This window comes from Oryzias melastigma, linkage group LG22, assembly GCF_002922805.2.
Source record: "Oryzias melastigma strain HK-1 linkage group LG22, ASM292280v2, whole genome shotgun sequence".
NCBI classification, from domain to species: domain Eukaryota; kingdom Metazoa; phylum Chordata; class Actinopteri; order Beloniformes; family Adrianichthyidae; genus Oryzias; species Oryzias melastigma.
Window position 1 is genome coordinate 22086427 of NC_050533.1, and position 16540 is coordinate 22102966.

Sequence of the window (16540 nt, forward strand, 5' to 3'; positions counted from 1 at the left end):
CAGAGTGCACCCACATTAAGTTTTCCCCCTCCGCGGCAAACCGCGGCGCGGAACTCCCTCACAGGGGAGGGGTCTATATCACCTCTACTTAGAGGGGAGGATATTAAAAAGTACATTTCAGACACCACTTGCACTTTACAAGTCCCTTTAAATGTAGGGAGAAGGCAAGAATTCAGATTGGGCCACATACTGATTAAATACTAATTTAGGGTTGTTTTTAATACAAAATTAATATTATGAAGCATTTAAAATATCAAAATTGTTTCATTTAAATGTTATAGGCCCTTTAAATTAAACCATCTTATGTTGCCTCCTACAATGATCATTTGTAAATCTGCATGTAAACACAAACATGGTTTCATTATGCGTATTAATGTGTCGCTAGTATTGACTGTATATGAGAACTGGACTAAGTCCTCCCCCTTGGCATTCCAAACAGGAAGTACCTCCTGGCTCAAAGAAGTCAAAATCTATAGAGAAATAAACTGCCTTGCACTTATTCTATTTGTTAGAATAACCATTCTTGCTCGGATACCTTTTTTAAAACAACTTCTTGATAATCCTTATTTTTTGTATTTTTTCCTGTAGATCAAGTTATTTAAGTCACAATTTGACCAATCAGACGCCTCAATAAAAGTATATGGTCTCCCATCAAAATGCTAAAAATATTTGACAGATTTCATGTAGCCCCCCCCTCATCAGTAGAAGTGTGGACTTCCAACAAGCTCACTCCTGATTCCTGATTGGTGAGAGTGGTTACCATAGAAACACTGACTAAGACCATTTTGGACCAATCACTGCTTTCTGACGACTTCTGGTTTCCACATGGCGGCATACGTTTTGTAAAAAATGGTCAGCTGAATTTACTTCATTTGGTTGAATTTGCAAGTAAGTTCTTTTTCTATGGATGACATTACACCTAGTCCAGTTCTTTAATACACTCAATAATTTGTAGTTGTATTTTCTGATTAAACAAGTAATCATTTGATCATTTTCTGCTTTTACCCTTTCTTAAAAAAATATTTTTTGTCATTAACATTGTTCAATAGATCAATGTGGAACAATTTTAATTGCTTCATTGCCATATATTTTTTTTCCTAAATAAATAATAGGATTTTGTTTATTAAATCAAATCATGTGAAATTGTTGTTTCTTTTCATTTGAATGTGTATATATGATTTGTGAGTGGGTGTTGTAACCCTCACCGTATACGAAGGAGCACAGGAGAAGCAGGAGTTTGTTGCAAATGCCTCCCTCATGCATATTAATGAGCAGAGAGCATTAATACATTAAATAACATGATGTTGTGTTTGTGCGAGGATGAGCCGGGCTCCACAGTCATTCTGATATCTCTGTGTGTGCAAAGTAAAGCCTCTCAGCGAGTGTGTCTGAGGGAAACGTTTACAGATCCATGCTGGTGACATCAAAGTCTGTTCTGCACAAGTCTGTGTAGTGTTTGTGTGTTTGCGTGGGTACGATAGGGAGCAGCTGGGTGGGTTTACGCGGGGTTTGGGCCACCTGGTGCTTTGAGGTGGATGCTGGGCTCTTCACGAGAAACATTTTTCTCTTTATTAAACTGTGGCTTTACATCTACTGGACATTTCTATGTCAGCCACAGACTGGTCAATTAAACCGCACAGTTGCTTGAGTTGATCTTTATCTCCTTTGTAACATTTCAACAGACACGTTTATAAAAATCATTTAAGGAGACCATTGACTGTATACGAGAACTGGAGCGAGTGAGTGTGATGTCACCCATAGAAAATGGTTGACTTCAGCTCTAACCAAATGAAGTCAATTAATTTCCATTTTTTCGTTATATGGATGTTGGAGCCAGACGGGAAGAAGTGATTGGTCTGAGGAGGTCAAAGCCATCGTTTCTATGGCAACCACTCTCTCCAATCAGTAGTGAGCTTGTTACCTACTAGTAGAAAGCAGGCGTGGGAGAATCTCTTAACCAAAAGTTTTGAACACCTACTTTTATTGAGGAATCTGATTGGTCGATTTTCAACTTGTACAAGTATCTAATTAAATTCACATAATAAAACTCTCTACAATATTAATCCTGTGATAGTGCTGTCTTTAATTAAAGTCCCAAAGTGCCATTAGCTGTCACACACTTTGGTGTGTGAAATCTGTTCTCTGTATTTGACCCATCCCCTGGGGGAGTGGTGAGCTGCAGACACAGCTGTGCTCGGGAACCATTTGGTGGTTTAACCCCCGCCAATCCAACCCCTTAATGCTGAGTGTCAAGCAGGAAGGCACTGGGTCCCAGTGGTTTGAAATACCTTCAGCATGGATTAGAACTCATGACCTTTCAGTCTCGGGGGGGACACTCTACCACAAGGCCACTGAGCTACAATGACCCACAAGTTGCAAACAACCCTGGTAAATATAAAGATAAAGCATGAGATGCCAACGACTGAAAATCTGGTCCAGGTGACCCAAGCCTTACACTTACGTTATCCATTTTATGACAAATGTGGAAGAAAGTGGACAGGATTTTATGTCTGGCACAGACATCAGTGAAAATCATTGGGATTAAAAAGTTTAGCGCGCTGTCTTGTGGGGTTCAGATGACCCCACTCCCAATGTCAACATGCAAGGGTTACGATGCAGCCACTCCTCTCTATGACCCTCCACGAGTCCAGACAACCCAAAACCCGCAACACCCATATGGTCAACACCGTGAGGGCATTATATGTATCGTTTATGTGTGTAATATAGACTTGGTTGACAAATCTTGATTTATTTGATATTAAATCTCTGTTTGACTTGTTCAGTCTGATGTTTCCTTGCTTCTCAGACCCCTCTTCTGTCATTTAATGTGTGTTGATTTCACAAACTGGGAGAATGTTGCAGCTCTTGTATACTCTGAACTTCTCTTTTTGTCTCACGACAACCAATTCTTCGTTTTTAAGCTCTGGGGGTGGTTGGGACGGTGGCGGTGGGGGTGAGAGGAGGCTTTCGTGTCTGTGAAGTAAAGGTGCAAACAAATTACCACTTTAATCTTTTGTTGAACTTCCTAAAAACCCTCTCTCCTGTCTGAAAATGTCAGTTTTAATTGCTGAAAAGCCCACTGTCGACTGAGTTAACAGCTGATGTCAAACACACAGACCAAGGGTTTGTGAGTTTATAATCAGTGTGGAAACTCTCAGGAGAGTGGATAGAGGAAAACAGTCATCGGTAAAGGAATTGTATCGCTTAACTATATATACACTGATTGTATCTTTTAACTATATGTACAGTGATGTTTCTGTGTCCGTCCTTTGTTCTGAGAGTGTGTGAAACCACATGAACTCCGTCAATAACGTTGGATTTGTTTTGGTCAAGGGTTGCTAGTCTGGTTATGACCGACTGTTTTCACAGTCATCTTTTACAGCCTGATTTGAGAGAGATGGATGTGAACTAAACCCACATGCATGCTTCTACGTGCACACACATTCACCCATCACCACACAAAGGCATGAGTCACCAGTGCATATGTAAAATGGCTTTAAGAGGCTCTAATTGCATCTGGTGAGAAATCTAACAGCAAATTCTTTCTTGAAAAGAAGTGAAGTGATAAAGCAAAAGTGGAACCATTTCCTCCGTTTCTAGAAGTCCAATCCTTTCCCAGTTATGCATATAAATGTGTTTGGCCATCAAGTCTTTGAAAAGAAGAAACTTTTATTTTGAGGTTATCGGGCCGCGGGAGATGTGCTATTCACGGTGCCTGTTGCTAGATGGTGACATTTACGTAATATAAGTGGCGCTTCACCCCCGCGTCATTAAAACCCATTAACACCCAATCCTTCTGCACAACTTCATTTACGCAATGCTCTGGTGTGGCAGTGCCAAGGTTGCATCTTTGCCAAACATCTCAGCTCCCCCCTCATCGCTTCTCATGACGAGCTGGAGCCCGTGGTCGACCCCGTGAAGGGGGGGTTCGGGGAAGGAGGATGGTGCTCAGAGAGGCCATCTGGGTACCCCATCTGCAGCATAACTGTGGCTGTGACTATCGCTCTGGCAGCCTGTTGCGAGTGATTGTGGACAACAGGCCATGATGACATGAGCAAGAGGCTCCCCAGACGTCTGGAATGACGTGAAGGTCTGCTAATAATAGGATGATTATCTCACTAACCTAGTTTTGAAATCAAGGTAGTGGAAGGAAGGGGAGGGCTGTTGTCTCAAAATGGAGATTTTGTTGGTGAAACTGTTCACATGTCCTCTTAACATTCTGACATATATGTGAGATCAGAGGAGACAGAAAGTCAAAACATGTTTAGCATATATATCTAATTTACAAAACTGCAGTTATAACAGATTGGAAGGTGAACTTGCTTAAAGACGAGCCTCAATAGTTTCAAATTGAATATGAAGAATTACTAAAACAACTAAAAGTAAGGTTGTGTCTGAATTCCCCCCTAATCACTATATAGTGCGTTCGCCATTTTCTAGCGCTGTCCGAATCTAATAATTCCAAGTGAGTGCACTTGAAAAGTCTTTGCGAAAAAACTAGCATACATCGATGGTCACTAGATTAGCGGATATAGACCACAATGCATTACGGTCAAACAATTTTGAACAAAAAAAAAAAAAAACGTGTTTAAATGTAATATTTGAATAAACCATCCACATTTTCACCATCAGAACACAGTGGAGTCACAAAGAAATGCTTTGAAATGTTCGTTTTTACTCGATTTTCACTTCGTGAAATTGATAACGTCAGATCTGGTTTTTAGAAAAACTAAAGAAAAGTAGTGAGCATCGTGTCCGAATTACCTTTAAAATCCAGGGCACTATATAGTCCTGCACTATATACTTTTTTAGTAGTTAGTGATTGGGGGGGAATTCGGACACAACCTAAAACTGGTGGCTACCATTGACTATATGATGGGATTGGACTGAGTGACCCAAACAGGAAGTACCTGCTGGCTCCAAGAAACCAAACTCCTACAAACTTCTATAGATAAATAAAAACGATAAAGCAGTTATTCTATTTGTCAGAATGACCAGAATAACTATTCTTCTTCTGGAAGCTTTTGTGTGCTTTTTTTTCTCATTTTTCATTTTTTTTTTTCTGTAGTAAAATTGATAGAAACTAAAAACTGACCAATCAGATGCTTCAATAAAAGTATGTTGTCTCACGTCAAAAATGTTTGACACTTTTCGTGCACCCCCCTATCAGTAGTACAAGTGTGGATTTCCAACAAGCTCACTCCTGATTGGTGTGAGTGACTTCCATAGAAACGTTCTCAGACCAACTTGAACCAATCACTGTTTACTGGTGTCATCTGGCTCCAACATGGCAGCATCTATTTGGCAAAAATAAAAAAAATAAAAAATGGCAACTGAATTGACTTAATTTGGTTGTAGTCTGAAGGTAACCATTTTCTATGGGTGATGTCACACCCACTTGGTCCAGTTATTAAGTACAGTCAATAAAAATTGTGTTGTGTGACTCTTGAATGCTCGTCATTTCTCCGTTCCCCTAAAAGAAGACTGCAGCATCTATGAAGCACTTGAGCTTAGATGACTGAACTCTTCAACCACACAAAAAGGAATACCAGAAGCTTGTTCTGTTCAGAAAAACCACATTTCAAAATAGCTCCCAATGCATTTTGCACTCACAGTTAAATATACTGTTTATTCAAAAGTTACCAAAGCGTGAGAGAAAGGTTTAACGCTAAGTATTCTCATTTGATCCGAGTAAAAGATCACTTGTTTCTTACAGATAATACTAGGGCTGGCCAAAACCCACTCTGATGAAAATTATGTTTTTGGTTAGTTAAACCTGTTTTTGTTGTATTTTCTGGTGATGGAATCTTAAAATTGCATTTCTTAGTATTTGTTTGAATAAAATGGAAACAGTGACCAAAGGTTTCTCACAAGTTATTAAAGTATCAACATCAAAGCCTGTATTTAGTTGACCTGACATTTAAAAATACATAGGTTCTATCCAAAGAGTTTTTAATCCCTGTGCATAGTATAATCTAGCTGTTGCACCATCGATCCTGCAATCCAAATATAACCACCAGGGTTGTGAACAGGATCACGGCAAATGCTGTGTCTATGTTGCCGTTTTGGTAAAAGTTTGAGGGTTTGCAACAGACTGAGAAGACAGATGGAGTGCAAGGAAAGAAATGATGGTGCAGAGATTGGGTGGAGAAACTTCTTTGGACCTTTTGGTCCTTTTTGTGGGATTCATTTTCTCTACCATACCACCAGCTTCTGTCAGTTTGGACAGGCTGATGAATAAGGTCAGTCTGTCTAAGCGATGTATTCCAGTTATTAGCAAAGATGCAAAGACAGGCATTAGAGTTGAAGGAAATTGAGATCATCTTTGGGAATGTTGAAGAAAGATACATAAATACTACATCTAATGCTATCTTCACACCAGACTCAATGAAAAGTCGACATAAATGCGTGCGTGTGTGTGTTTTTTAGGCTTCCATATTCATAACTCTTGGGTTCACTACACAAGTTTTTAAGTCATTTTTTTGGATCTACATACATGAAGTATATCAAAAGTTAAACCACTAGAACTTTGACCAATCAAGTACTTGGATTTGGTGGTGACATATGGGTACCGTCCTTTTAAAAACGCGAACTGTTAGAAAAAGGAGAAATCAATAATTCTGGTTTGTGCTCAGCTGGAATCTATAACACCAAGTCTTTCAAATATTGGAATAGAGCTGTGAAAGAAAAAGCCTGGAGTGGGAGTCATGAGAGTTACACTGCTTTGACATTTCACACCAAACCTCTTCCAACTGTGAGAACATGCACTAGTATCAAGTATTAACAGACCCTGTGTGAACATCACATGCTAAAAGCGCATACGAAGAGCCACGTTGAAGAGTGTAACATAAAGGACAGCTAACATTAGACGTTGTGAAGTGAAGAGGCGTTTAATTCTTGATGACACATGTTTAAGAACGACGGGAAAGGTGTAGAAGACTGTGGTGAGACCAGCCAGGGGTGTCAGAATCCAAGCCTCAAGGGCCAGTGTCCTACATCTTTTCCAACCAATCTGTCATTGAAGGATCAAACACACCTCATCCAGGTAATCAGCAGTAGATAAGGCAGAATTTTTGTAAAACCAGCTGGAGGCCTGGAGTTTTACATCTCTGGTGTATAGACTCCAAAGAAGAGACAGAACTGGAGGTAGCAGAGATGAAGATGTTCTCTTTGGGAGTGACCAGTATGGATAGGATTAGGAATAAATCCATCTGAGGAACAGATGCTTGGGAGATAAATGCAGGAAAGAAGATTGAGAGGGTTGAGAAGGGACAGTGAGGATGTTGGTAAAACAATGCTGAGATTGGAGATACCAGGAAAGAAGTCTAGAATAGAACCAATGGAGGTAGTGATGGCGGACCTAAAGATATCTGGGATAGGAGTGAATGAGACGGTTACAGAAGGCAACCATGACCCAGCAATTCAAACAGGCTTCAGAATGTAAGGAAAAAGTATGGATTGATGGAATACTTTCACCGCGTAAGGCCCAACGAATGTCCTGTACACATAAACCATCAACAACTAACCTTTGTGTTCCCGAGCCATTTGCAGAGCCAGTAAGGATGTCTGTGGATTGATCTCTAGCTGACAAAGCAACACTTTAGCTCTTCTGATGGCCGGTAGTGCCTTTTGTAGCTCTTCTTTTCCCAGCAGCATGTTGGCACCAGCCACAATCACAATTGCATTCTCACCTTCCCATGGACAAAGGAGATTTGGAGACACAAGAGAGATTCTTGATCAGAGGGAGACTCCCTAAATGTATACATTTCTGATAAATAACAAAATATCCTGCTGTTCTTTGAAGCCAAATTTAGTTTAAAAAGTTACAAACATGTATTTTAACGAGTATTCTTTTACTAGTGGTAATACAATTGTCATGAAGCCCAATGAGGCAAATTTTCTTTGTGATATTGGGCTATATAAATAAAATTGAATTGAATTAAAAGACAAGTATTGTGCTTTTCTAACATTGTGTGACATTTGTATATTTTTTGACAAGAGACCATTTATTTTTATTGAAGTTTTCAAAATAAAACATATTTTTACCCTTTAAAACCTGAGTTTTAGCTCCAGTGTCGACATTCTTTTGACTATTGTAACTCTTCAACTGTTTACACAATTAGAGAAATTCCAGGAGAAAAACAGCCTCACTCTGATAAGTAACATGTTAGTAGTGAAAGTGTTTATGAATCCACGAAAATCCGCTGATTGTGTCGCACAGAAAAGCAACTTTGCGCCATTGTGCAACACTTTATGTTAGCATTGTGTTGTCGCAGCAAAGCTGAAATGAAAATTTGTTTTTGTTGTATCAGAATCAGCTGATTCCCATTGATTGCCTAAACCAGGGTCCCAGACCTTTTCTTGCGAGGACCACATTACTGTTGTCTTCTCTGGTGGGGGGCCGGGGTCGGTTTGTTGTTTAAGTGTAACTATCACAGCCTAAATGTAAACATTTATGGTTTTCCAGAAACTCACACAAATTTAAAATAATAAATTTCTGTACTCCTCATAAAAAAAAAAAAATAATACTAAAACTTTTTAAAAATGAAACCAATAAATAGACTATCCTCTCTCGTCATACTTCAGATTGCACATAGGTGCAATAAAACTTCCTTATCAGTCAGTTTGAGAAAAAAAAAATTATGTGTCTCCGATAGTGTTTGTTCAGCTGGGTCAAATTTGAAGGTGGGCCGTATCCGGCCTGAGGGCAGTACTTTGAGGACCGGTCAAAGAGTTATGGTATGTTAAAGAGTATGTGTTATTAACGTGTCGCTGGGGATATCTTCTGTGTTTAAGGGTTAAACTAATAAACATAAGTACACTATTATGACGAAGATAAACACTAAACTAAACCAATACTACAAATTAAAATTTATTAACAAATTATTTTAAAGGTTCTTCTTGAAATCAAGACCTGTCATGATCCATGCTTCAGTTTTGTCATGTTCTGTTTTCTCCGTCAGTCTCACCATGTTCATGTTAATCATCCACAGCTGTTTTCATTTAGTTAATCACCCTCACTGTATTTAAGTGTCTGGTTTTCAGTTTCTCATTGTCAGGTTCTGTTCTGTTCTGTCACGTCACTGGTTTGGTTTCTCCTAGTTTTGTCATGTTTGAGTTTATTAAGTAAATGTTTGAGTTTCTGCCACCATGTCCTGTCTCCTGCGTTTGGGTCCTCCACCACCATCCATGACAAGACCTGGATCCAATATTCTGTATTACTTAGCCTGTTGTCCCTCTAAGGGTGTATCTCAATTGGTGGGTGAACTGGTCATGCATGGATCTTTTTCTATATCTTAGAGACTTTGAGCTCTCAGCGTTTGTCTGTGGTTTTAGTTTTACCTGCTTCATTAACGATGATGGAAGCTGCTCCTGTAGCTTCATCACCGGTCTGCGAGACAAAGTCTTAAAAGAGAAGACAAAAAATGTCAAAAACTGTTAAATTCCCCCTCTGATGAAAATACCTTTTTTTTTTTAGTTTTCAACATGCATGTGTGGCATTTTTCTTCTGAAAGAGAACAAATGTAAAAAGATATAATTTCTGAGTATTTCTCCATTTAAATCTCTGTCAATCAAACTGTCTTCAACAGACTCTGTTTGAATGAATGATCTTCTTTCCATCAACAGCTCTGCTGCACATGCACTAAACCCTCATCTGTTCCTAGTGTCTAGTTCAGGTTCTGGAGAAGAGAAGATGGTATCTTCACATTGACTGCAGTCAAATGAGCCGCCGTTCACATTTCTGTGGTCAAATCAGCATCACTGGATTTTTGGTGTGAGTTTCATCCAATACTTACGGTAGCAGGACTGAGAACGCTGGAAAATCTCGACCAGACTCCACGGAGCTTCTTGATGTGACCACGGAAATGTGAACGGCGGCTCATTTGACCGCAGTTGGAAAGGATTGTAAATCAATGAAAGAGCATTTTGATGTTAGCTTTCATTATTTTATCAAGAACTCTGAGAAACCAATGATTGAATGTATTGATCACAGTCAATAAACATTGGAGAATTAGCTAAAAGAGTCTTTGGTGAACTGGAAGAAGAAAGAATCAGGATTTTGGAGGAAGTTCTGTCCATGTAGATCTTCACTTCCTCGTCCCAGCTGACATCTGGATCAGAACCATACGGATGGACATTACTGATGTTGCTTGACCTTTTAATGTAGCAGCGGTGAAGATTTACGCTAGCGAGACACGGAGCTATCATAATGAGACGGGGGATCAGGGGAGGGGCTACTCAACTCAACTCCAAAAGCCACGCCCCCTCAGAGGAGATTTTGGAAAAAGAGGCTTCAGATCAACATGAAAAATGGCTTTTTAAGACATTTAGGTTGTAGGATTTTGGTTAAAAACTTCATAATCATAATTGAAATACTACTGGGATTTTTTTTTAATAAAAAAAAAAAGTCAGGAGGGATTTCACTTTCAACCAACAAGGATCCCTTTCTACTCAATCAGAACTTTGTCACACGTTCACAAAATATGTCAACGTACTGACTCCAGTGAATCATCTGGAGTGCATTTATCTGTGTACACTTACCTTTAAAAAGCAACATCTAAACAAACGGTTTGGCAATAATTGGCTTAAACAAAGGAACCAGTTGTCTATGTATCCAAATGCTCGGAGTAACTAAAAAAAACAATGCTCTGAATGTGAACCTTTCACCTCACACCAATAAATGGCCTGCGGTTTGGCATGTAACACAGAACTCCTCCTTCTTACCTGTGAGTACTTCATTGTCCTTGAAATTCTGGATGTAATTGTTTCCAAAGAAGTCTTTACCAACCTGGAAAATATCGAAGGCAAAACAATTTCAGCAAAGAGGGTGTCAAGCGGGGTCAGACTTGGTTAGCGGCAACTTTTGAAAAGTGGTGTACTCAAATCTCAGTAGTGTTGGATTTTCGTGTGCCCTGCCAGCATACTGGCATGGTGCCGCCGTCAAAAATGTGCAGGAACGAACACACAAAGCCAACAGACGCACACACGAGGAAACACACGACCAGCTGCGCCAAGCCTTGAAGACACAATAACCCGCATTCACGCCTCTTCAAGCCTAACTCACAATTGTTTCTATTCCCACCTTCCTCTCTTCTTCCTGTACGCTTTGGGATGTCCACATCTGTAGCTACTTTGGGTTGTGGAAGGGGTCCCTACCTTGCCCCGAGGCATCGACTTCGAACCCACGCTTTCCAAAATAAACGTGCCAAAATGCGGGCACTTCTCGCTGCGTGTGATAGCGGGTTGGATGGTATTGGCTGCTTGGCCCCAATCTCTTTGAAGAATGGCCTTTCGTCTTGGATGTTTTCGACAAGCCCGGGTGTCTATTTTTGGGTTTTCCCCATGCCCGAAGAGCTCTTCCTGCACTAGGTTCTTATCGATCAGGCCTCTTTGTTCTGAAAGAGGTGGGGCTTTGGTGCTTTAGTGCTTCGGTTTAAAGGCCATGCTGAGCTTACTGATTGGAGACTCTGGGTTGTATCGTATGGGAATAGGTTTGTTTGAAGGCATGAAAGCGTGGGTGGGCATATGCATGTGCTATGGTATTGATCAAGAAAAAAAAAATAATGCATAGAGTGTTGATGTAAAACAACTCGAGTGGAAGCGAAGCTAAAAAGGTTTTAGAGTTGTCAACTAGTTGAAAGACAATGGTAGGACGAGTCAAAGAGCGGACAGGAGGCTTCGTCTAACAAAAATACTGGTGGAGGAACCCAATCGGACCTCCACCTCCGCTCATACCTTGCAGATCATGGCAGTTTGAACTCCCAGCCGAGCAGCCTGTATGCACTGGTTGGCTCCCTTTCCTCCAAAGCCAATGAAGAATTTATGACCATGAATGGTCTCGCCGGCCTTGGGCAGCCTTGGTGCCTGGCTAAGACAAAGAATAACAAGAATTCTTAGACTGTATGTTCACCCAATGAACTAACTCTTAGCTTATGATGTACATTTTGGAGTATTAATGCATATGTATGCATATATCCCTAAATTTGATTATTTTTTTCTTTAATGCATGAGAATTTTTGTTGTCTGAGCCCATTGAATAGTGTGTGTTGTGGTAAATGTGTTAAATAAATTAGCTTAACTTTGACAAAAAAGAAACAGGGATTCTATTACTTTAAGGAATACAAAGAATTGGAGAAATACATACATATTGGACCACAACAGCTTAAACCAGAGGTCTGCAACCTGTGGCTCTGGAGCCACATGTGGCTCTCTTATCCCTTTATTGTGGCTCTTTAGCTTTAATGAAAAATGCTAACAATTGAATAAATAAGAGATTAGTTAGTTAAGTTTTGTTATTTCTGTTTGGATTTTTAACATGTCAAGCATCTAAGCAAAAAAAAAAAAAAAGTTTAATTTACAGTTAGAAATTCAGTAGAAATTTTTTTAAATTTGTATTTTTCATTTTTAGTTAGTCAAATAAAAGTATCTACAAGTTTTTTTATTTTGGTAAATTATACTAAAGTGGTTGAAGTTTTGAACAAATGAGGCTTAAAATTTTTGAAAATGATTTAGAGTTGTGTGTCTTTAATATAAGGCTCAGGTTGTTATAGAAGTTTGGAGTTTTTTCTTTTAAAATTTAACTAAAATTTTTATCTTTAAGATTAAAAGAAAAAAGCTCACCAAAATCCTGATTATAAAAAAATATGCTTGACTGTCTTGCATTTTTAATATAAGTAAAGCTGCTGCAGCAGGAGGACCTTTATTTTGAAAAGAACTAGTGTGCGCTGCTGTCAAAAGTAAAATAAGTTACAACTGTTATATATAGAAACATATAGACAGTGTTGTAATTCAATTATTGCAATATTTAAAAACTAAATTTATATTAAAAAAAAGCTTAATTCCCAAAAAAGCTTAAATACTGTGCACTTTTAAACGATAAAGTTAGGTTCTGGTCTAGACTAAATGGCTCTTGTAGTTTTAAAGGTTCAATACCCTGGCTTAAATACTATGCTGCACTGAGACTCACGATATAAAAGCAAACATCTAACGTTTTTGATGAAGCTATTAGTTTTCTGTTTATTTTTCTATTAAAAAATTTTTTTTTTTCCTCAAAAGTAATAAACAAAAACCTGGAAGTCTTTACGTGCTGTTTTTTTTGTTTTGTTTGATGAGTTTGAAATCCATCAGACCAACAACTTTCAAATGATGCAACTGGTTAGTCAGATGTTTCAACACTGGTTAACGCCTGACTCACGCGGGCTCGTCAAGTCCTACCAGGCCTAGAGGCCGATGTGCCACAGGTGGTTGCCCTTGGGTGTTGCGATGTAATTATGTATCCTCCAATTGTAAAGCGGGAACAGAGCGTGAGTAACAGGAGGGGGGGGCGGCAGACATCCTCACGGTAAATGTCTGAACTCTGCGGTTTGGCTCTGGCTTGAGGCCAGTGAGTCTGCGGGTGGCAAAATGTTGTCATAAAGTTGTTTTCACCCTTTTTGTTGCCCTCCCTCAGGCTCGTGTGTTAGTGTGCCTGTGGCAGCTGTGCCATTACAGTAAGTTTGCTCAATCCCAGGATTTCCAGTAACCGATCAGCTTGTTGTTAACTGCTCTGTTCATTTCAGCGTGTGAAAAGACTGAAATGTGGGCTAAAAAGTGGCCGAACGGAAGGAGAACAAAGGGTTGCCACTGAAATTACACACATTTTACCTCCTGGAGGAGTAGTGAGGGCAAAATTGTTCCCATAATCCTCATTTCCATAGCCTTTGGAATATGCACAAGCAGAATTGGAAACAGTAAAACTCAGTAGTGCTACAACGTAATCCAATATTTTGCAGCCTTTCTTCAGTATATTTAGGCTTAACTCAAGTTAATTGGTGATAAATTTGATTTTTTTTTTTTTTTAAAGCTTCATGTCAACAACTTTGGCCGTCTAGACAACTACTGTCATGAAGTAGATTTATAATACACACTAAACAAAAGTGTTAGTCATGGAGGGTAAACATTTGGCTGACAGCCACCTGAAGCTGGATAACTGACAAGTAGCATAAACAGATTTCTAAATTCTTGAATAAACTTCACCCACGCCTCATCAAGCCCTGACAGACACTTGGCTATTGTTGTGTGTTGCAAGCGTTCGGGGCAAACACAAGCAGATATGTGCGAAAGTGCAGCGTCGCTGCGTGTTCTCCCACAGAACCAAAAGGCCCAAACAGGTGGTCTGTGACGCCACATGTTTGCTCGGAGGCTGCGTCTGCTTTCCCTCGTGTCCGGCTCAGCTTCTGGTGAGCAACAAGGGGAGTGGAGGAAAAAAGAAAAACATAGTGAAATGTTTTTTCTATGATACAACTGTTGTTTTCTTAACTCTAAACCATCAAAGTGGAGAGTATTTTTAATCGTTTACATTGAGTTTTAAGCTACAGATCTTGTGTTGGAAAGCAGGTTTTTTTTTCCAGGTGGAAGACGGAGATATTTTGGCTTTTCTGAAGCAGAAAATCCAAATGAGGTCTGAACAAAGCCTCGATCTAACAGGAACGGCGTGCGGCAAGCAGATGTGGAGCGCCGTTTCACCAAGAAAAGGTGAACATGTGGGAGCAGTGGTCACATTAGCAGCAGATATATTACTCAGTGTTTGATTTAATATTTACAAAAACGTATTTTTATTATTCCTGATAAGTTTTTACACTAACAACTTATCTTTGACATTGGCTTTTTAAATTATTTCACTGAATTTTTTTCTCTTATTTTCCAGTTTTTTCAACATAAAAATTATTCAAGTAAAGCTCTAACAAGTTAAGCACACAGGAATAAAATAATGATGAAAAAAAACATTTAATAACAAAAAGATGACTGAAATAAACTGCTTCAATTTGATCATATTATAAAAGCTCTCTTATTACAACTCCTTTTCAAATAACAAATCAAACTTTATTTGACTCAATTTAGTAATCACATTTATAGGTTCTAATCTAATGTATTTATACTGGAAGCATTACTGCAAAAAAGTCTATTATTGAGTAATTACATTGTCTGGAATATGACATCAGCTTCTAACGTCTGTTTTAAATTGGGTTTATTTTCTAACCAGTGCATAACTTGATATCTGAAATAGTTTGGCAATTTTTTATTGTATTATTCTGTTATTTTTAATCCTTTAAATAATATTTAAAAAATCAAGTCAAGAATAAAGGGGAGTTCTGGATGGATGCATGGATAATATTTATTTAAAGAATATAAACCTTAAAGTTTTCAAAAAAATAAAATTAAATTAAAAATGTTCATATGTCAATGTCCAATTCTAAATTAAAAAGAAAATCTATATGGATTTAATAAAAATCAAACTTAAAACATGACTATTATTCTACTTATAGAAAAAAAAGCTCTGAACAAAAAATAATATTTTAATGGAAGTCAAAGTTTAGACTCCTATTAACTATTTTTTGCTCCTTTGGCTGAAATTATTATTAAGACACTTTTTGTGTCATCTAGCAGTCCCTTAAATGTGTCTGAACTTAAACACGCCACAGAAATTACATTCTTTTGAAATGAAATGTCATAGAAAGTTTTAAATGTCTTAATTTTAAATATCAGTTGGATCATTCAGTGATGTTCAAACTGATTTTAAATGTGTCTGAATATGTGAGAAAGTATACAAACTTTCAAAGGGTGTCCTCATTTTTTACATGAGAAAAACAATGTCATTAAAGCTAAAATGTATTAAAACGTAATTAGTTGTTTTCTTTTTCATCAGAAGCTAAAACTGCTGATTTATTTTTGTCAGTTTTATTTCTTTTTTATTCTTTAAGTCTTTCTGATTTTTTACTACTAATATTTTATTTTGATCAAAATAAAAGAGTTAAATTAAGCTTAAAATGTAAATTCTGGATTTTAAAAAAATCATTGTGTTAAATTTTGAAGCACTGCTTTTAACAAAGCTCTCCCGTCTCCGTCTGACAATCTTTTTAAAAGAGGAAGAGCAATAAACCTGTTCAGCTTTAGCACCAAATCTGTAAACGTGTTTGGAGATTCAGTTGACTTTGACAATATAAATAAATGCTCAATATAGCATCGATAAAAACAGTCCAAACATCCCACGTCAGCTGTCCGTCTTCTCATCCTGTTTTTAGAATCCTTCACAAAATATCACAGAATGTGGAGTTCTTCAGTCAAAATAAAACAGTGTGTCCACAAAAAGAATCTCGATTGGTGCGTTGGTTCTGCTCCATAATTGAAGGAGATTAGGTTTTAAGACGGAGGCCCGCTCAGCGACCAGCAGCAGCAGCAGGGGGCACTGTATTTCTTTGACAGCAAATGAAGGAGCATCTGCACCTCCTCACTGTAGACTGAGAGAAATGACCTCTCAGTGCTGAAGAGGCTCCCTAACGAAGAGTGTGAGCGCTCATCTCTGCTGTCTATCTGTTCCACCGTCCAATTCAAATCCAGTAAAACAATCTTCAACGGTTGGAAACTTTAACCCTGCAAAGTGGTTTTAAATGACGCCGTCTGAAATCTCTAAAGAAGAGAGGAAATGTGTTTGAGTGACAACCTGATTGAAAAACTGTGATAAGAGTTATTCAGAGCGGCAGCAAAATTCCCCTGTTGTCTC

General features: G+C 38.5%; 1 protein-coding gene across 1 annotated transcript in view; it reads right to left on the bottom strand.

Moving 5' to 3' along the window:
- Positions 1–16540, bottom strand: part of rbks (ribokinase) — a 48130-nt gene that overhangs the window by 22845 nt on the left and 8745 nt on the right. Inside the window, exons 3-6 of the mRNA XM_024276940.2 lie at positions 11737–11869; positions 10726–10789; positions 9343–9405; positions 7527–7691 (exon numbers count right to left, since the gene is read on the bottom strand). Coding sequence (XP_024132708.1) covers positions 7527–7691; positions 9343–9405; positions 10726–10789; positions 11737–11869 — 425 coding nt within the window. The remainder of the gene's footprint in view (positions 1–7526; positions 7692–9342; positions 9406–10725; positions 10790–11736; positions 11870–16540) is intronic.